The sequence below is a fragment of the Leucoraja erinacea genome, chromosome 42 (assembly GCF_028641065.1).
Source record: "Leucoraja erinacea ecotype New England chromosome 42, Leri_hhj_1, whole genome shotgun sequence".
Lineage (NCBI taxonomy): Eukaryota > Metazoa > Chordata > Chondrichthyes > Rajiformes > Rajidae > Leucoraja > Leucoraja erinaceus.
In genome coordinates this window covers 34156-56796 of record NC_073418.1, presented here as the reverse complement: position 1 = coordinate 56796, position 22641 = coordinate 34156, and the positions used below count along the sequence as shown (strand labels likewise).

The following is a 22641-nucleotide window of genomic DNA, read 5'->3' as shown; positions in this document are numbered from 1 at the left end:
GTGAAGGAATGGGGGACGTTTCGAGTCGAGACCCTTCTTCAGACTAGATGGTACACGCATTCTGTACTGTCCGGGAGTTTGTGCTGAAGTACGGGGATATGTTTGCTGAGCTTTATGCAAAAACTGTATGCCACTGTATCTGGTACATATGACAATAAGGAGACCATTGAACCATGTGCAATATATGAAGAAAGAATTTCACTGTGCAGTGGCACATGTGACAAATAAAACAACGTTGAATCATTGAGGTGATGTTTCGCCTCGAGATCTTTCTTCAGACTGATTGCAGGAAATGGGGGGGAGGGTGGGGTGGGTGGGTGGGTGGAGGAAACTGTCGCTTTAATCAACGCTCACATCAGCAAGACAGTAAGTCACTCAACTCTACCCTTACTGCAGAAACATCAACATCCCACTCACCTCCCCACCTCGTTGTCAACTTCCCAATCTGTTACAACAAGTCATAGAGTGATACAGTGTGGAAATTGGCCCAACTTGCCCACACCGGCCAACATGTCCCAGCTACACTAGTCCCCCCTGCCTGCGTTTGGTCCTTATCCCTCCAAACCTGTCCTATCCATGTACCTGTCTAACTGTTTCTTAAACATAGGACAGTCCCAGCCTCAACTACCTCCTCTGGCAGCTCAGCTCGTTCCATGCACCCACCACCCTTTGATTCCTGTTAAACCTTTTCCTGTTCACCATAAAGCAATGTCCTCTGGTCCTCAGTTTGTTACTCTGTTGAAATGTGACTCAGCTCCAACCACCGCATGATCTTTGATCACCATCATTCCCACATCATCTGGCAACCATTGAGCATCACACGCTCCACACATGGGAACCATCACATGGGAACCATACACGTATTCTAGCCAAGGGCTTATGAGAGAGAGAGTTGCAAAATGTGGCATGGATCAGTCAGGAGGTAACGGAGTGGAGGACAGCATATTTGAGGAACCACAGATGGTGGGAGGAGAGAGTGAGACACTGTCGTCTAGGCTTGTATGCAGTGGAATGTGTCAACTGGGCTTGTATTCACTGGAATTCAGAAGGATGAGAGGAGATCTTAGAGAAACATATAAAATTCTTAAGGGATTGGACAGGCTAGATGCAGGAATAACTTTCCCGATTTTGGGTGAGGGAGGGGTCAGAACGAGGGGTCACAGCTTAAGTATAAGGAGTAGGCAATTTAGGACTGAGATGAGGTAAAACATCTTCCTGCAGAGAGTGGTGAATCTGTGGAATTCTCTGCCACAGGAGGTAGTTGAGGCCACAGTTCATTGGCTATATTTAAGAGGGAGTTAGATGTGGCCCTTGTGGCTAAAGGGATCAGGGGTTATGGAGAGAAGGCAGGTACAGAATACTGAGTTGGATGATCAGCCATGATCATATTGAATGGTGGTGCAGGCTCGAAGGGCCAAATGGCCTACTCCTGCACCTATTTTCTATGTTTCTATGTTTCCGGTCGAGATCCTTCAGACCTTATCATTGCCCCTCTTACTACTTTGAACGAGTTTAATTAATTTTGGAGAATCTCCCCCCTTCCCCCTCTTCCCTCCCCCAGCTGCCCCAGAATTAAGATAGCATGTGTATGCGCTGAAAGATTGGGGGGTAGTGCTCTGTTAAGTATGGTCGAATTACAACGATTCACTTCAACACCTGTGCAACATTGTCCCTCGCATGCCAAAAAAGGATTCAGAATGCGAATGTATCTCAGCGAGTCAGGCAGCGTCTCAGGGCAACATGGATAGGTTACATTTCTGGTCGGCTTACACTATATGAGGGTATGGGACAGACAGGAGCATGAATCAGAGAGTACTCAGACCTAATGGCTGCTCCATCATTTAGTAAGATTACTGTCGTTCTGTGTGAGGACCCTTCATGACCCGAAACGTCACCTATCCTTTTTTTCCAGAGATGCTGCCTGACCCACTGACCCAACCGAACACCTGCTGGGCTTAGTCCTGCCCTCCTCCCTTCTAGTTTCCTTCTCCCCACATCTCCTCCACAATCAGCATTGGCAGTTCCTCATTTCTCTAACCCATGCAAATAATAGTTTCCGTTTTGCATAAATATAGTTTGCTGATGGAAAGTTTGGTTAAATCAAACATTTTATAGTCATACAGCATTGAAACAGGCCCTTCGGCCCAATTTTCCCCTGCAGACCAACATTCCCCATCTACACTAGCTCCACCTACCAGCATTTGGACCATATCCCTCTAAACCTATCCTATCCATGCTCCTGTCTAAATGTTTCTTAAACATTGCGATAGTGCCTGCCTCAACTCCCTCCTGCAGCAGCTCGTTCCATACACACACCCCCCTTTGTGTAAAATCATTACTCCTTAGGTTACTATAAAATCTGGACTTTTTTGGTGCTTTCCCTCCCAGTGAAAAGTGTTGGTTCTGCTATGGGGGGGGGGGGGGCGCGGGGGGGAACATTCATGTTGAATCCTATCGTGTATTGTGTATTTTTTTCTTTTATATGGATGCATGGTAGTCTAATTTCTTCTTTGTAAAGCACTTTGGATTCAACGTGATTTGATTTAAAAGTGCTGTATAAAAAAAAATTCCTTACTTACTTACTAAATCTTTCCCCCTTCACCTTAAACCATGTCCTCTGGTGCTCAATTCCCCTACTCTTGGCAAAAGACTGTGTGTTTACCCAATCTATTCCTCTCCTGACTTTGTACCACTCTAGGGGTACAAGATCACCCCTCATCCTCCTGCACTCCAAGGAATAGAGTCCCAGCCCACTCAGGCCCTCGAGTCCTGGCAACATCCTCGTAAATCATCTCTGCACCTTTGCTAGCTTGACCATAATAATAATAATAATATATTTTATTGTCATTGCACATAAGTGCAACGAGATTTGGTTTGCAGCTTCCATCCGATGTCATAACTTAAATAACTAATAACATTTAGATTTAGATACCCCGAGAACATGGTGGCCAAAACTGAAACAATACTCTAAATGTGGCCTCACCAACGTTCTATGTAACTGTAACATGACCTCCCATCTTACACGTGTAAGAACAAGCTGCAGGTGGTTTTGCACTGTAGATAGACACATGGTGGAATAAGGCAGCATCTGTGTAGAAAATGAATAGGTGGTGTTTCAGGTCTGATGAAGGGTCTCGACCCGGAACGTCACCTATTCCTTTTCTCCAGAGATGCTGTCTGACCCGCTGAGTTACTCCAGAATTTTGTGTTTATCTCCCAACTTCGATACTCACCACTCTGGCTTCCACAGAACCAAGACACTGTTTGGCAGTGCCAAGACACAAGAGTTACACAGCACGCAAACACGCCTACTCATTACAGTGAACTGCCAAAGGCTGTTTTTGCATTTCCTTTGAAAAGTTTTATTTAAGGTAATATAATTCTTGTAAAATGGAAATGAGCAGTCTAGAAACTGGTTTTTCTGTTCCTGTAATGTCAATGTTTCTATTCACCATGTATCTGGCATATTGCAAATAGTTCCGTTTTGATGAGGTAAAACTGTGGTAATCCAATCCAAATCACAAAGGCTGCAGGAACTCAGTGGGTCAGACAACATTTGTGAAGGGAATGGTCAGACAGGACCATTCTTCAGAGATTGGAATCGGGGAGAGAAAGTTGCCAAAGAGAGGTCGGGTGCAGCAAAAACTGCCACGTGATAGATCTATGAAGGGAAATCCTGACCCGAAACACCACCCATGCTTTTTCACCAGCCTCACCCACTGACTTACTCCAGCACTTTGTGTCTATCTGCGGTATAAAGCAGCACCTACAGTTCCTTTCCACACGAGTGATAGGTGGATACATGACTTTATTCCTTGGAGTGCAGGAGGATGAGGGATGATCTTATAGAGGTGTGTAAGGTCATGAGGAGAATAGATCGGGTAAATGCACAGTCTTTTACCCAGAGTAGGGGAATCAAGAACCAGCGGACAAAGGTTTAAGGTGAGAAAGAGGACATTTAACAGGAACGTGAGACAACTTTTTCACACAAAAGGTGGTGGGCGTATGGAACAAGTAGCCAGAGGAGATAGTTGAGGCAGGTAACATAGAAACATAGAAACATAGAAAATAGGTGCAGGAGTAGACCATTCGACCCTTTGAGCCTGCACCGCCATTCAATATGATCATGGCTGATCATCCAACTCAGTATCCTGTACCTGCCTTCTCTCCATACCTCCTGATCCCTTTAGCCACAAGGGCCACATCTAACTCCCTCTTAAATATAGCCAATGAACCGGCCTCAACTACCTTCTGTAGAAGAGAATTCCACAGATTCACCACTCTCTGTGTGAAAATTGTTTTTCTCATCTCGGTCCTAAAAGATTTCCCCCTTATCCTTAAACTGTGACCCCTTGTTCTGGACTTCCCCAACATCGGGAACAATCTTCCTGCATCTGTCCTGTCCAACCCCTTAAGAATTTTGTAAGTTTCTATAAGGTACTATCACATTTAAAAGTTCATAAGTGATAGCAGCAGAATTAGGCCATTTGGCCCATCAAGTCTATTCCGCCATTCAATCATGGCTGATCTATCTCTCCCTCCTAACCCATTTTCCTGCCTTCTCCCTATAACCCCTGACACCCGCACTAATCAAGAATTTATCTATCTCTTCCTTGAAAATATCCATTGACTTGGCCTCCACAGCCTTCTGTGGCAATGATTCACCACATTCTGACTAAATAAATTCCTTACCATGTAGGCAATTCTGAAAGTCACACACGAGATGAGTAGTTAGTAATACATTTAACCTCAGAGTTGACATACCGGGAAAGCATGATAGGATAATATTCCAATATAACAGAGGGAAATTAAAGGGAACTTCACGGAAATCTTATGTGGGGCACAAGGTCTCCAGAAGTTTCCGTTCAGGTTTCCCATTATTACTGAGGACGGGATGTTATTACTGATGCGGGATGTAGACTGCAGACAAGGTGACAACAGGAAACTCCCCTGGTAGATTAAACAGTCAGATATTAATCCCCAGATGCTGCGTCTGGTATTCAAGAATTGAGCAAGCCTGCCACATCTAAGCATCACAATTGAGTTAATCATCAAGTAAATGCCACTGTCACTTCCTTTTCCGAACAGTCAATTATGGCTGGAGTTCTGTGTCCGGAGAGGTGGGGGTGAGTCATGTAGAGGGGCACAGTGGCGCAACGGTAGGGCTGCTGCCTTCCAGTGCATTACAGTGCCACAGACTCGGGTTCGACCCTGACTACGAATGCTTAATATTTGCCTTAACATAAGAGACAGGCCTCTCTCTCTGTGTGTGGATTTCATCATTCAGTTTGTTTGCGGTTTGATCCAATCTTGACCTCCCGTTCTACTTTATAACCGGGTCTCTGTAGCCCATGCCACCCCTTTGGACCCAAACCCTGTCTGCCTCCACCTTGGGATTCATGCAATGATTCCACCTTCATGGCTCTCTGCGGGTGAAAATGACGAAAGGTTCGGCCCTGGGGGAGAGGATGCTCCCAGTAACACCACCCCCTCTTCCATCTCCACCTAAATTGTGTGTCAATGAGCAAGGTGGGCCATCGGAGAGTTGTTGGGGAAGGGAGGAGGGTGTGCTGAAAATGAAGGGGGGTCCCTGGGGGGGGGGGAAGAGGGGGTAGCAGGCAGTAGATGGGAACTTTGGCAGCTTTCTCGGCACCAAAACGTGGCGACTCTTGTGTGCTGCCCAGGTGTGGTCTGCTGTATCATTTTACTGGGTTGTATGAAAAAACAAAGCATTACGCTGCACCTAGGTACACGTGGCAAGGTCGTTGAATCATTGAGGTTTTGGAGTGTCCACAGTAGGACAATTCTCAGGCTCATGCCCCTCCTCAGCAGCCAGTGTTGCTAGCCCAAGCATTGTAACTCCACAGGGTGTTAGGGACAAACAGGTCTCACTCCCCACCAACATCCGCACGACTTTTTACAGGGGCACGGTGGAGTCCCCAACTGCAACTGCTCAGACAGGAAGTCTCTGCAGAGGGTAGTGAGGGGAGCAGAGAGGAACATTGGCGTCTCCCTACCCTCGGTACAAGAACTGTTCCAGAGCAGCTGCCTGGAAAAAGCACTGAGCATAGCAAAGGACAGACTGCACCCACTCCACACACATCTAGATCTCCTATCATCAGGAAAGAGATACTGCAACATCAAAGCCCGGACAACCAGACTGCTAAACAACATCCTGCCGCAGGCTGCGAGGCTGCTAAACAGTCACCCCACCTGATTCTGCTGCTTTTGCACTGACAATTTAATAACTGGCACAGAGTAATAACCCTGGCACTGACTTAGGCCACTTAAATCAGCTGCCCTGGACATTTTATGGCTGTTTTTACTTGTATTTTAATGTTGCTGTTTTTATCTGCACTTTTTAAACTATTCGTACTGTTTTATCAGGAACTGGATTTTTTTTTTTTTTTAATCGTTTTTATTTTATGCGTGAAATGTTTAAGTTTTTTTAAGTGCGATGCTCCGGTATTCCCTGCGAAACGTCTTCTCATTTTGCACTGTACAACTGTTGCTTTGCAAGATGACAATATAGGATGATAATACTGATAATCAAATAATGATAATAAACAAGAGGGATCTAGGAATAACTGTGCACAGTTCCCTGAAGGTGGAATCTCATGTAGATAGGGTGGTGAAGAATGCTTTTGGTGTGCTGGCCTTTATAAATCAGAGCATTGAGTAAAGAAGTTGGGATGTAATGTTAAAATTGTACAAGGCATTGGTGAGGCCAATTCTGGAGTATGGTGTACAATTTTGGTCGCCTAATTATAGGAAGGATGTCAACAGGATGTCAACAAAATAGAGAGAGTACAGAGGAGATTTAATAGAATATTGCCTGGGTTTCAGCAACTAAGTTACAGAGAAAGGTTGAACAAGTTAGGGCTTTATTCTTTGGAGCGCAGAAGGTTAAGGGGGTCTTGATAGAGGTCTTTAAAATGATGAGAGGGATAGACAGAGTTGACGTGGATAAGCTTTTCCCACTGGGAGTAGGGAAGATTCAAACAAGAGGACATGACTTGAAAATTAAGGGACAGAAGTTTAGGGGTAATATGAGGGGGAATGTATTTACTCAGAGAGTGGTAGCAGTGTGGAATGAGCTTCCAGTGGAAGTGGTGGAGGCAGGTTCGATTTTATAATTTAAAAATAAATTGGATAAGTATATGGACGGGAAAGGAATGGAGGGTTATGGTCTGAGTGCAGGCAGATGGGACTAGGGGAGAATGCGTGTTCAGCACGGACTAGAAGGGCCGAGATGGCCTGTTTCCGTGCTGTAATTGTTATATGGTTATATAATAAGGAGGCAGTGATTCCACCAAAGGGACCGACGTTTACAGTCAAGTTTCTCCTCCCTCTGTGGCACATCATCCCCAACACAGTGCATTTGACCAGCGCACAGACAGCCAGTGCTGTCATTGATTGAATGAAGGATACAGCGTGGAAACAGGCCCTTCGGCCTTCCTGTGTCTATGCCAACCATCGATCACACACTAGTTCAACGTTAACCCACTGTCACGTACGATCCCAACACACTAGGGGGCAATTAACCTGCAAACCCGCACCTCTCTCTGATGAGGGAGAAACCTAATGCCCCTGTCCCAGTTAGGAAAACTGAACGGAAACCTCTGGAGACTTTGCGCCCCACCCAAGGTTTCCGTGCGGTTCCCGGAGGTTTTTGTCAGTCCCCCTACCTGCTTCCACTACCCGCAACCTCCGGCAACCACCTGCAACCTCCGGGAACCGCACGGAAAGCTTGGGTGGGGCGCAAAGTCTCCAGAGGTTTCTGTTCAGGTTTTCTAAGTGGGACAGTGGTTAGGCACCCAGAGAAAACCCACGTGGTCACAGCCTACCACAACCAGAGAGCAGTATCGAACTACTATCTACCAATTTGATGACCCTCGGACTATCCTTGATCAGACTTTGCTGGCTTATTTATTTATTTATTTTGGCTTTTTTTTATTATTTTTTTTAATTTTTTATTTTATTAGAAGTAAGTACAGTCATATGGCACCAAAGTGCCTAATATATATTTTCATAATACATTTTATGTACAACTTCTTTTTTTTTTGTTACATTGAAAAAAGATTAGAATAAGAAAAATAAGTTAGATTGTAAAGGATAGAAAGATGTGAAATATATAGTGTGTGAAGAAAGAAAACGAGTAAATGAAGAAAGTTGAGAAAGAGAAAATAGAAAAAATAAAATAAAATTAAAAAATAGAAAAAAGAAAATAAAATTAAAAAAGGAGATCATTGTTTATAATCTTGACCAACCCTCGTCCAGTCCTGAAACAGTTCTTTTTTACAATTGTGTTGCACCATATGATTCCAAAAAAAACGACGAATGGAGACCAACTCGTTATGAATTGGTCTGATTTATCCATTAGGAGGAATCGCATTTCCTCAAGATGAGCGGTGTCCAACATACTTGCAATCCACATTTTAAGCATTGGTATTGATGTACCCTTCCAAAATGTAAGTATTAATTTTTTTGCTATTATTAAACCATAGTTAAAGAATAGATTTTGAGATGTGTTCAATTTATTCCCATCTTCCATTACGCCAAATATAATCATTTCAGTATTAGGTTCCATTCTTGTCTTGAAAAATTTTGTAAATATTTCAAAAATATCATTCCAAAATCTATAAAGTTTTATGCAGGAAACTAAGGAGTGTGTTATAGTTGCATTTTGGGCTAGACATTTATCACAAGTGGCGGATATATTTGGATACAATTTGTTCAATCTTGTTTTTGAATAATATAATCTATGTACAATTTTAAATTGAATTAGATTATGTCTTACATTAATTGAACATTTGTGAATATATATCAAATATTTTTCCCATGTAACGGACTTTGCTGGCTTTACCATGCACTAAACGTTATTCCCTTATCATGCATCTATACACTGTAACTGGATCGGTTGTAATCATGTATTGTCTTTCTGCTGACTAGTTAGCGCACAACAAAAAGCGTTTCACTATACCTCGGTACACGTGACAACAAGTATAATTATATAAGCTGAACTAAAACTAAAGGGAGAATGTTAAAAGTCCACACACACACAGTGCCCAAGGTCAGAATCAAACACAGGTCTCTGCCACTGTGAGGCACTGAGCTGCCTTCAACACCTTCCCTGGCAGGCCATGCTGTTGCGTGTTTGGAAGGGAGTTGAGGGCAGGATGGGGTGTGTGGGTGAGAAAGACAGCCGTTGATCTATCATTTCATCTGTTGTTGAAGATGATTGATTATGGAGTGGTTTAGACTAGAGATACCACATGAAAACAGGTCCGTCGGCCAACCGAGACTGTTCCGACCAGCGATCTCTGTACATTGGCACGATATCCTACACACTACAAAGGGCCACATCTAATTCCCTCTTAAATATAGCCAATGAACTGGTCTCAACTACCTTCTGTGGCAGAGAATTCCACAGATTCACCACTCTCTGTGTGAAAAATGTTTTCCTCATCTGTCCTAAAAGATTTCCCCTTTATCCTTAAACTGTGACTCCTTGTCCTGGACTTCCCCAACATCGGGAACAATCTTCCTGCATCTAGCCTGTCCAACCCCTTAAGAATTTTCTAAGTTTCTATAAGATCCCCCTCAATCTTCTAAATTCTAGCGAGTACAAGCCGAGTCTATCCAGTCTTTCTTCATATGAAAGTCCTGCCATCCCAGGAATCAGTCTGGTGAACCTTCTCTGTACTCCCTCTATGGCAAGAATGTCTGACATTTTACAATTAACAGAAGCCAATTAACCTACAATCCCGCACGTCTTCGGAGTGTGGGAGGAAACCAGAGCACCCGGAGAAAACCCACGCAGGTTACAGGGAGAACGTACAAAACGACGTACAGACAGCACCAGTGGTTAGGATCGAACCCGGGTCTCTGGTGTGGTAAAGCAGCATAGCAAAAGGATTTGAGTATAGGAGCAGGGATGTTCTACTGCAGTTGTACAGGGTCTTGGTGAGACCACACCTGGAGTATTGCATACAGTTTTGGTCTCCGAATCTGAGGAAAGACATTCTTGCCATAGAGGGAGTACAGAGAAGGTTCACCAGACTGATTCCTGTGATGTCAGGACTTTCATATGAAGAAAGACTGAATAGACTCGGCTTGTACTCGCTAGAATTTAGAAGATTGGGGGGGGGGGGATCTTATAGAAACTTACAAAATTCTTAAGGGGTTGGACAGGCTAGATGCAGGAAGATTGTTCCCGATGTTGGGGAAGTCCAGAACAAGGGGTCACAGTTTAAGGATAAGGGGGAAATCTTTTAGGACAGAGATGAGGAAAACATTTTTCACACAGAGAGTGGTGAATCTGTGGAATTCTCTGCCACAGAAGGTAGTTGAGGCCAGTTCATTGGCTATATTTAAGAGGGAGTTAGATGTGGCCCTTGTGGCTAAAGGGATCAGTGGTTATGCAGATAAGGCTTTTGTTAGTCTCCCTACCTGCTTCCACTACCTGCAACCTCCGGCAACCACCTGCAACCTCCAGGAACTGCAAGAAAACCTTGGGTGAGCCGCAAAGTCTCCAGAGGTTTCTGTTCAGGTTTCCTAAGCAAGACAGGGGCTTAACTCCAGCATTTTGTGTCCAGCCCAGGACAGAATGGGAATATGTAGGTTTTAAAGAGTTAAAATGGTTAGCAACAGGGAATTCAAGCAGGCAAACTCTGGCTGCTGTGTGACCTACAGTGCATTAGCGACTCCAGTTAAATAGTTATAAATCATCTCCAAAGCACTCAAGGCTGCTGTGAGAATCCAATTTAATACCATTAGCTGCACTTCCCGTCTCTGAAGCTTGCTCACTGTATGAAGTACCCTGCAGTCCGGCCCGCTCAGTTACCATATAACAACCATATAACAATTACAGCACGGAAACAGGCCATCTTGGCCCTACAAGTCCGTGCCGAACAACTTTTTCCCCTTAGTCCCACCTGCCTGCACTCATACCATAACCCTCCATTCCCTTCTCATCCATATGCCTATCCAATTTATTTTTAAATGTTACCAACGAACCTGCCTCCACCGCTTCCACTGGAAGCTCATTCCACACCGCTACCACTCTCTGCGTAAAGAAGTTCCCCCTCATGTTACCCCTAAACTTCTGTCCCTTAATTCTGAAGTCATGTCCTCTTGTTTGAATCTTCCCTATTCTCAAAGGGGAAAACTTGTCCACATCAACTCTGTCTATCCCTCTCATCAGTTTAAAGACCTCTATCAAGTCCCCCCTTAACCTTCTGCGCTCCAGAGAATAAAGACCTAACTTATTCAACCTATCTCTGTAACTTAGTTGTTGAAACCCAGGCAACATTCTAGTAAATCTCCTCTGTACTCTCTCTACTCTCTACAAAATTACTCCAACATTTTGTGTCTATCTTCAGTTTAAACCAACACCCGTAGTTCCTTCCTCGGTGCATTGATTAGTAAGGGTGCCAGGGGTTATGGGGAGAATGCAGGGGAATGGGGTTGAGACGGAAAGATAGATTGTGAAATATTGAATGGCGGAGTAGACCTGATGGGCCAGACAGCCTAATTCTGCTCCTAGGACATAGAAAAATAGAAAACATAGGAAATAGATGCAGGAGGAGGCCACTCGGCCCTTCGAGCCAGCACCGCCATTCATTGTTCAAACAAGAGGACATGACTTGAGAATTAAGGGACAGAAGTTTAAGGGTAACATGAGGGGGAGCTTCTTTACTCAGAGAGTGGTAGCGGTGTGGAATGAGCTTCCAGTGGAGGTGGTGGAGGCAGGTTCGATTTTATCATTTAAAAATAAATTGGATAGTTATATGGATGGGAAAGGAATGGAGGGTTATGACCTGAATGCAGGTAGATGGGACTAGGGGAGAATAGAAACATAGAAATTAGGTGCAGGAGTAGGCCATTCGGCCCTTCGAGCCTGCACCGCCATTCAATATGATCATGGCTGATCATCCAACTCAGTATCCCGTACCTGCCTTCTCTCCATACCCCCTGATCCCCTTAGCCACAAATAAGAATAAGTGTTCGGCATGGACTAGAAGGGCCGAGATGGTCTGTTTCCGTGCTGTAATTGTTATATGGTTATTGTGATCATGGCTGATCGTCCCCTATCAATAACCCGTGCCTGCCTTCTCCCCATATCCCTTGACTCCACTAGCCCCTAGAGCTCTATCTAACTCTCTCTTAAATCCATTTAAGAGAGAGTTACATAGAACGTATGAACAAAGACATCTGAATTGCTGAAGGAAAGGAGATACAGCCGGAATTACCCAACCTGGTAAAACAAACACCAAACACCATCTGTTCAGTGTGTGTTTACATTGGATTTGTAGAACTCTTTGTACGTTCATGGAGGAGTAACTGACACAAAACCGACGATAGCCTGTGAGTCTGTTGCAAGGGAAAACATCTGCTCACAAACGGTCAGGATGTTGAGGGGTGGTTTATATGACTGATTATATGACTGATTAACAAACGTTCACCAAAGAAGCAGTTGGATGGTAGTAACGACCGGCAGTGGGTAAAAACAGGGGCACGAAAGACTGAAAACGCTGGAATTTAAAAAAAGATTTCCCTCAGTTGCCAACTATTTTAATTCTCTTCACAATTCCCCAGGTTAGAATCATTCAGTGTGGAAACATGCCCTTCGGCCCAACTCGGCCACAGTTTAAGAACAAGGGGTAAGCCATTTAGAACGGAGACGAGGAAACACTTCTTCACACAGAGTTGTGAGTGTCGAATTCTCTGCCTCAGAGGGCGGCGGAGGCCAGATCTCTGGATACTTTCAAGAGAGAGCTAGATAGGGCTCTTAAAGATAGCGGAGTCAGGGGACATGGGGAGAAGGCAGGAACGGGGTACTGATTGGGGATGATCAGCCATGATCACATTCTTGGTTCTTGGTTTCTTGGTCCTCCAAAATATTCCAAATGGAATTTAAACTGGAGGTGGTGAAGGGAGGGCTTAAGCCAGAAAGGGTTATTGGGAAGAAAGAGCTACTTTACATTGAATGGCAGTGTTGGCTCGAATGGCCTACTCCTGCACTTATTGTCTATTGTCTATTTAGACTATAGAGAGATACAGCATGGAAACAGGCCCTTCGGCACACCGGGTCCGCTCTGACTAGTGATCACCCTGTACACCAGCACTATCCCACACACAAGGGACAATGTTACAACTGACCGAATCCAATTAACCGACAAACCTGCTCACCATTGGAGTGTGCGAGGACACCGGAGCACCTGGAGCAAACCCACACGGTGTTGGGGAGAACGTGCAAACTCCGTACAGACAGCACCCAAGGTCAGGATGGTTTAGAGTTAATTTAGTCTCTAGATTATCTACTGTTATTTTTCTTGCTATGAGTTACATCCACCCTGAGTCATCATACAAACTGTGAACATTAGAAACTGCAGATGTTTTACAAAGAAAAGACACAAAGTGCTGGAGTAACTAGCGGGCCAGGCAGCATCTCTGGAGAACATGGATAGGCGATATTTAGGGTCGGGACCCTTCTTCAGACGAATTATGGAGTGGGGTGTGGGGGAACGCAAGCTAGATGGGAGGAATCATAGAGTAGGAACAGGCCCTTCGGCCCAACTCGCCCACACCAGCCTCATATCCCATCCAAACTAGCATGCGTTTGGCCCATATCCCTCTAAACCTGTCCTATCCATGTACCTGTCTGTTTCTTAAACATTGCGATAGTACCAGCCTCAACTACCTCCTCCAACAGCTCCTTCCATACACCCACCACCCCTTGTGTAAAAAAGGCACCCTTCGGGTTCCTATTAAATGTTTCTCCCTCACCTTAAAAGGAGGGGCAGGATGAAACAGGGCTGTAAATAGGTGAGTGGGGGGAGGTACGTTTTGATGGGCAGCTGCTTGGACAATGGCCAGACGTGACCAAACAGAAGGTGTGAGACAAAAGGATTGAAGATTGCGAATTATGAAGCTAGAGGAGGGAATGTAGGTAGAGGGGAAAGGAAGAATAGTTGTGAGTTCAGTGGGGCAGTGGGGGGGGTAGGGGAGAAAGGAGAGGGTGGTATGGCAGAGAAAGGGGATGAGGGTTTTATAGAGGTTACCTAAGATTGGAGAATTCAGTGCTCATACAGAATATGTGGATTTCAAATATGTCGGAAACTTCACATCTTGAAGAAATGAGACCCCTCCTAACAGACAAAGCAGACCAATTCTTAATGATTTGGTCTCCATTTATTGACTTCTTACAAGCATATGGTGCAACATAATCCTGGGATGGCAGGACTTTCATATGAAGAAAAACTGGATAGGCTCGGTTTGTACTCGCTAGAATTTAGAAGATTGAGGGGGGAATCTTATAGAAACTTACAAAATTCTTAAGGGGTTAGATGCAGGAAGCTTGTTCCCGATGTTGGGGAAGTCCAGAACAAGGGGTCACACAGTTTAAGGATAAGTGGGAAATCTTTTAGGACCGTGATGAGGAAAACATTTTTCGCACAGAGAGTGGTGAATATCTGGAATTCTCTGCCACAGAAGGTAATTGAGGCCAGTTCATTGGCTATATTTAAGAGGGAGTTAGATGAGGCCCTTGTGGCTAAAGGGATCAGGGGGTATGGAGAGAAGGCAGGGATGGGATACTGAGTTGGATGATCAGCCACGATAATATTGAATGGCGGTGCAGGCTTGAAGGGATGAATGGCCTACTCCTGCACCTATTTTCTATGTTTCTATGTTTCTATAACCGTAGAAATTAACTGTGTTAACGGTGGTCAAGAATAATAAATAGCTATTTCTCCTTTAGTCTCTTATTTTCTATCTCCTCTTTTTCTCTCTCTATTTTCTCACTTTTCTTCTTTCCCTCACCTCACTGTTCGATATCACGCACTTCTACTATTCTCTTTCTTTTCTTCCTTTTACTGCTAAAAAAAAAAAAAAGTTGACCATAAAATGTAACATGTCAATATATATTTGGTATCTACAAGGTATACATTATTGTACTTACTTCTAATAATTTTTTTTTTTTTAATACAGAATATGAGATGGTGTTCCTCCAGTTTGCATGTGGCCTCACTCTGGTAATGGAGGAGGGACAGTACAGAAAGGTAGGTAGGGGAATGGGATGGGGAGTTAAAATGGTTAGCAATGGGAGATCCAGGAAGCCTTAGCAGACCGAGCGCATTATTCAGAAAAACAGCAAACAAGCAGACGCTTGGTCTCACTGATGTTCTTGGTTCTTGGTTTGTTGGTCCTCCAAAATATTCCAAATGGAATTTAAACTGGAGGTGGTGAAGGGAGGGCTTAAGGCAGAAAGGGTTATTGGGAAGAAAGAGCTACTTTAAATTTAGTTGCATCTGGTTGGGTAACTATAGTTGGGTGGAGATTATTCCATGCTTTAATTGTGCGGGGGAAGAACGAATTGCTGTACACATCTGTCTTTGTAGCTGGGATCACAAATTGGATCGAATGCCCTCGTCTGCTCCTAATTGGTTTGGGTTTGGTGTAGGTCTTGTAGTCTATGTCGAGCTGACCATTTAACATTTTGTAAAAACAGGTCAAACGGTGAGTTTCACATCTGTCTTGGAGAGGGTTCCACCCCAACCAGAGAATTCAGAAATTTGGTGACACTCGCTTCTGTCTCATAGGTGTTAGTAACAAATCGAGCTGCTTGTCTTTGGACACATTCGATGTGGCCACAATGGGATCACCGGATGCTGCAGATGAGTTTTCAGGAGGTGCGCATGAATCTCCGGAATGACTGGTGTCCCCGGATGAAATGAAAGGGAGGAGGTATGTGTTGCTCATTTCTTTTACAATGGCAGGAACAGGATACAGGTCCTGTTCAAAATCCACCTCATCACTGTGGGAGGAAACAGAGGCTGCTATTTTTCCTGGTATTGTTCCTCATTGTTCCTCCAGAGGAGGGTGTAGGAGCCAAAAACAGTGACAATCAGATTCAGGAGCAGACATTTTCCTACAACCATCAGGCTATTGCACACTAAACATTCCAATAAGCACCAAACTATTTAAATTTGGGGGCATTGCTTTTGCCTTTGCATTATTATTGTGTGTGTGTGTGTGTGTGTGTGTGTGTGTGTGTGTGTGTGTGTGTGTGTGTGTGTGTGTGTGTGTGTGTGTGTGTGTGTGTGTGTGTGTGTGTGTGTGTGTGTGTGTGTGTGTGTGTGTGTGTGTGTGTGTGTGTGTGTGTGTGTATACATTTTATACATATATATAATATGCACAAACATACCATAAATATATATCTATATATATCATAAATGTATATCTATATATATCATAAAGATATGTATTATATATATCATAAAGATATATATTATATATATTATATAACTATATATATAACTCTAACTATATATATATCTATATCTATATATACACACATATATATATACACACACACACACACGGAATATGAGGTGCTGTTCCTCCGATGTCCGACCTCTCTGTCCTGGGTCTCGTCCATGGCCAGAGCGAGCAACACCGGAAATTGAAGGAACAGCACCTCACATTCCGCTTGGGGAGTTTGCATCCTGGGGGCATGAACCAAAGATCTTTGGCATGAACATTGAATTCTCCCAATTTTGTTCGTCCTTGCTGTCTCCTCCCCTTCCTCAGCTCCCCCTGCTGTCTCCTCCCACCCCCCAGCCTTCGGGCTCCTCCTCCTTTTTTCCTTTCTTCTCCCCCCCCCCCCCCCCATCAGTCTGAAGAAGGGTCTCGACACGAAACGTCGCTTATTTCATTCACTCCATAGATGCTGCTGCACCCGCTGAGTTTCTCCAGCATTTTGTGTTGAGCTGCTGGGCTGTGGGCTGGGCTGGGCGCTGCGCTGCGAGTGCTCGTCTACAGCAGAGCGGAGGCGAAAAAATAACTGTGTGTCGGGGATGGCTGGGGGAGGTGGGTGGCGACATGACTCGTGGAAAACTGTGTCACTGCCTGTTGACAGCAGCTCCTTTAATCCAGAGCCGGTGGGAGGAGGGGCTGGGGGGGGGGGCACGAGCAACGTCATCACCGGCCAGCGGTTAGATTTGGGGGATAAAAGTCAGATTTGTGAACGATTTTTGTAAAAAAACCTCAGGGAATTATTTAACCAAATTTACAGATGTGTGGATTTTTGAAATCACGATGCAAATATCAACTGGAATGTGTAAAAATGTGACTATTTCTGTTATGACAAGTAGAACAGGCAGTGTTATAACCACTGGAGAAAATCTCCCCTCACCCACGTAGCCTGTAAGCTTGTGACAACCCCACCACAACCATCAAAGTCAGCACCCTGAAAGTGCTACTGAGTTCATCTCTTTGCTGAAACCTTCCCTGTCAATGAGACAAAAATGAAGGGCAGACACTGTCATCTTGAGCAATACACAAAGTGCAGGTGGAACTCAGTGGGTCAGTCAGCGTCCGTGGAGAGATGTTTCGAATTTGGACCTGTCTTCAGTCTGATTGTAGTAGGGAGGAGGGGAAGTGAAAGGTGTATAAATCAGGTGGGGGCAGGACAAAGCCTGGAAGAATTGACAGGTGGATAAACACAAAATGCTGGAGTAACTGAACGGGACTGGCAGCATCTCTGAAGAGAAGGAATGTGTCTGAAAAAGGTCTCGATCCGAAACGTCACCCATTCTTTCTCTCCTGAGATGCTGCGGCTCCACTGAGTTACTCCAGCATTTTCTGTCAATCTTCAGTTTAAACCAGCATCTGCAGTTTCTTCCTACATGAGTGATAGGTGGATACAGGTAAGAGAGGGGTTTCTGTAAGAAGGAACTGCAGATGTGTAGGAAAGAACTGCAGATGCCGGTTTAAAACAAAGGTAGACACAAAATGCTGGAGTAACTCAGTGGGTCAGGAAGCATCTCTGGAGAGAAGGAAGGGGTGACGTTTTGGGTCGACATCCTTCTTCAGACTGACACCAGGAGAACATCTAACTTCAAATCACCCTTGCTGTCCCTCTCTCTTCGTCACTCCCCATCCCAGTTCTCTGACCAGCCTTACTGTCTCTGACTCTATTCCTTCTCTCCAGAGATGCTGCCTGTCCCTCTGAGTTACTCCAGCACTTTGTGTCTTTCTTTGGTTTACACCAGCATCTGCAGTTCCTTCCTACACTAGTGATAGTGGATACAGGTGAAGGTGGGGGTTGATGGGTAGAGGTTAAAAGATTAAAAGGGGGGAAAAGTCTGTCAGTTAAAGAGAGAATTTGGGTGAAATGTAAAGCCTGGGTGAATGGTGTGGGGATGGGAGATGATTGGGGAAGAGATGTGGGGACATCAGCCATTCATTTGAGGGCAGCACGGCAACGCAGCAATAGCGTTGCTACCTCACAGCGCCAGAGACCCGGGTCCGATCTTGACCACGGGTGCTGGCTGTATGTACGAGTGTGTACTTTCACCCCGTGACTTGCATGGGTCACCTCCTCCAGAGGTTAATTAGTTTATGTTTTAAAAAAAAATGTTAATTGCACCTTTATGGGTTTGGACACGCTAGAAGCTGGGGGTTAATTAACAAGGTTAATTCCCGGGATGGCGGGACTGTCATATGCTGAGAGAATGGAGCAGCTGGGCTTGTACACTCTGGAGGCAGGCCCGTACGAAGCTTTTCAAAAAGGTGGGTGGCATGACAGGATTTGCGGAACCGGGGGGGGGGGGGGGGGGGGGGGGGGGGGTGGGGGGGGTGGCGGGGTGAGCGGGGGATGAGCGGTGGGGGGTTAATCAGAGGGGGGGTGAGCGCGGTGGTGGTGGCGGGGGTGAGGGGGGGGGGGGATAAGCGGAGGGGGAGTTGTGAGCGGGGTGGTGGTGGCGGGGGATGAGCAGTGGGGTGGTGGCGGTGATGAGCGGGGGGGCTTGCGGGGGGGCTGGCGGTGATGAGCAGGGGGGGGGTGGTGGAGGGGATGAGCGGGGGGGGGTGGTGGAGGGGGTGAGCGGGGGGCGGGTTGGTGGAGGGGGGGGGTGGTGGAGGGGATGAGCGGCGAAGATGGAGGGGATGAGTGGGCGGGGGGTGGTGGAGGGGGATGTGCGGGGGGATGAGCGGGGGGGGTGGAGGGGATGAGCTGGGAAGGTGGTGGGGATGAGCGGGGGGGGGGGGGGGTGGTGGAGGGGATGAGCGGGGGGGGTGGTGGTGGGGGGGGTGGGGAGGGGGATGAGCGGCGAAGATGGAGGGGATGAGTGGGCGGGGGGTGGTGGAGGGGATGAGCGGGGGGGGATGAGCGGGGGGGATGAGCGGGGGGGGGTGTTGGTGGAGGGGGTGGCGGGGGGGGGGGGGATGAGCAAGTAGGGGGGGTGGTGGTGGGGATGAGCAGTAGGGGGGGTGGTGGAGGGGGGTGAGCGGGGGGGGATGAGTGGGGCGGGGGGTGGTGGAGGGGATGAGCGGGGGGGATGAGCGGGGGGGTGGTGGTGGGGATGAGCGGCGAGTGTGGAGGGGTGAGTGGGGCGGGGGGAAGGGGGAGATGAAGGTTTGGGCCCGCCGCCGCAGCAGCGTCTGGTGTTTGGGTTACAGCCGCTCCCGCCCGGCCACGGGAGGAAGGTCTCCTGGTCGCCTGTACAATACAATTTATTAATTACCTATACTGCACTGTAACTTCTATTCCTGATTTTATTCAATTTTAAATATTTTATTTGATTGCTTTTAATTTTGTAATAATTTTATCTGAATAATCTAATAATCGTTTTACATGTAAATGTCATTTTATATGTGTTTCTATCCAATGCTTTTAATGTTTTACTTACTAGACCAAGTGCAGACCCGTTGGGTCTGTTTCCCCAACGGCGTTTGCGGGGGGGGGGGGGGGGGGGGGGGGGGGGGGGGGGGGCGGCATCACACCACACTCACATTGACCACCCCCCAAACATACAGGTGGGGGGGGGGGGTGGTGAGAAGAGGGGAGGGAGGGGAGAGGAGGAGGAGGAGGAAACCGGGACAGATTGGGAGGGAAAGGAAAGCGGGGTAGGGGGTGAGAGAGGGGGATGGGGAGAGAGATGTGGGGGGGGGGGGGGTGGCGATGGAGGAAGGGGGAGAGAGGTGGGGGGAGAGAGGGAAAGAGTGGGGAGAGTGGAGGGGAAGGGGGGGAGGTGGAAGAGTGGGGAGGGAGGAGGAGAGGGGTAGGGGGAGTGATGGAAGAGGGACAGAGAGGTTAGGAGGAAGGGGGCGGGTGGAGAGAGGGAAGGGGGTGGGGTAGAGATGGAAGGGGGGTGGGGAGAGAGGGATCGGTGGGGAGAGGGAGAGGGGTGAGGAGAGGGAAACATAAAAACATAGAAATTAAGTGCAGGAGTAGGCCATTCGGCCCTTCGAGCCTGCACCGCCATTCAATATGATCATGGCTGATCATCCAACTCAGTATCCCATCCCTGCCTTCTCTCCATACCCCCTGATCCCTTTAGCCGCAAGGGCGACATCTAACTCCCTCTTAAATATAGCCAATGAACTGGCCACAACTACCTTCTGTGGCAGAGAATTCCACAGTTCACCACTCTCTGTGTGAAAAATGTTTTCCTCATCTCGGTCCTAAAAGATTTATCCCTAATCCTTAAACTGTGACCCCTTGTTCTGGACTTCCCCCAACATCTGGAACAAGGGATGGAAACATTGGACGGGGCGGGCAGACAAAGCAATGTGCACCCTCCCCCCCCCTTCCACTGGAGTAGACGCGAGGCATTAACATCGCGCTCAGTGGGTGAAGCACATATGGCAGGCTGATCCCACCCTGGCCCACTGCGCACGCGCGGAATGACGTGGCATTGTGTGTCGCTTCCCCCACTGCGCAGGCGCATTTATTTATCCCCCATCGGCCGAAGCCAGAATTTCGGGTGATTTCCCACAAAGTGGAAACACTAATTGTGCTCCGATTTTTTAAAAACTATTTCTGGAGATTTTTTCTTAGTCTGGGGGAAAAAAAATGGGGGGGGGGGCGGTCACACCCAGCGCACCCCCCCCCCCCCCCCCCCCTTCGGACGGCCATGTGGGAGAATAGAAGGACGAGAGGATATCTCATTGAAACAAGGTGCAAAGCACTTATGAAAGCATGGAACTACCAGGCAGAAGACACATGTAGCTGTGGAGCAGTACAGACAAGGTCCCACCTACTGGAGTGTGACGATGCCCTCCAGTGCAGCCCCCAGAACCGGGCTGAACCGACCCGACCAGCTGTGACCTGCGCCAGATACTGGCAGAACAACATCTGAGATTGCAAGGGACTCGAAGAAGAAAGATTGAAACATATGAGATTGTTCAGGGCTTGGACACGCTAGAGGCAGGTAACATGTTCCTGATGTTGGGGGATCCCAGAACCACGGTCCACACAGTTTAAGAATAAGGGGGTAAGCCATTTAGAAAGGAGATGAGGAAAAAACGTTTTCACACATAGAGTTGTGTCTGTGGAATTCTCTGCCTCGGAGGGCGATGGAGGCCGGTTCTCTGGATATTTTCAAAAGAGAGCTAGATAGGGCTCTTAAAGATAGTGGAGTCGTGGGATGTGGGGAGAAGGCAGGAACGGGGTACTGATTGAGGATGATCAGCGATAGACATCGAATGGCGGTGCTGGTTCTGTGCTTTACTCCTGCACATATTGTCTATTGTGTATGGTGTGTGTGTGTGTGTGTGTAGGCTAGCGCTGTATCTCTAAAGTCTAATGTAATATATGCGTTCGCTAATAATACATGTAACAATAAACAATACACTGGTGCGTAATACGGATTCCAAGGGCGTCTGCCGAAGACTCCCGATCCCAAAGGTGGTCTATCTAAATCTCCCCCCCCCCCCCCCCCCCCCCCCCAACAACACGCATCGTCCCCTCCCCACATGTTTCCGCTGAGTTTCTGAAGAAGGGTCCCGAGCCGAAACGTCCATTTTTATACCCAGCTTCCTTTGTCTGAAGATAAGACACAAAATGCTGGAGTAACTCAGCGGGTTTCCGAAGAATGTCCTGATCCGAAACGGCACCCCCCCCCCCCCCCCCCCCCATCCGATTTCACCCCCCCCCCCCCCCCCCCCCCCCCCCCCCAGTTGTCTGACCAGCCTACTGTCTCTGACTGCATTCCTCGTCTGCCTGTCCCGCTGAGTTCATTTCGTGCCGACCTTCGTATTAAACCAACATCAGCAGTTCCTTCCTCGGCATCCTTTGTTTGAAAGAGGGAAAAATTCTCGGCCAGCCAACAACCCAGCGAAAATCAACACGCACTTAAAGCACACGTCCCCAAAGATGCGATCGGCAGCTCAAAGTAAAATATCTTGAAGCAGTAATGATCCGCGATATTGCAAGACCGGACAGAATGCGGACAGACACCAAACAGTCCAGGGTGTGAACTCACCTCCTGTGTCGCTCAAGAGCCAAATAAACCCGATGCCGAAGACTATTCCCAAATCCGACCCGATCATCTCTAAAAAGGTTGAAAAGGCATCGGTGCTTTTGCAACTCATGTTCATGCGCATAGGAAGGGGCGGGGTTAACCGATAAAATTACAGAGAAAGGTTGAACAAGTTGGGGCTTTATTCTTTGGAGCGCTGAAGGGTAAGGGGGGACTTGATAGAGGTCTTTAAAAATGATGAGAGGGATAGACAGAGTTGACGTGGACAAGCTTTTCCCACTGAGAGTAGGGAAGATTCAAACAGGGGGACATGACTTGAGAATTAAGGGACTGAAGTTTAGGGATAACATGAGGGGGAACTTCTTTACTC

General features: G+C 46.8%; 1 protein-coding gene across 4 annotated transcripts in view; it reads right to left on the bottom strand.

Annotated features, from left to right (window-relative positions):
• Nucleotides 1-22441, bottom strand: part of LOC129714807 (signaling lymphocytic activation molecule-like) — a 74683-nt gene extending 52242 nt beyond the window's left edge. For 3 of the 4 annotated variants that reach the window (XM_055664651.1, XM_055664652.1, XM_055664653.1), the window contains exon 1: nucleotides 22275-22440. In XM_055664651.1, coding sequence (XP_055520626.1) covers nucleotides 22275-22395 — 121 coding nt within the window. In that variant the 5' untranslated portion in view covers nucleotides 22396-22440. Of the gene's footprint in view, nucleotides 1-22274 lie in introns of all 4 variants that reach the window. The other variant, XR_008726395.1, reaches the window with a different exon arrangement.
• Nucleotides 22442-22641: the final 200 nt, after the last annotated feature.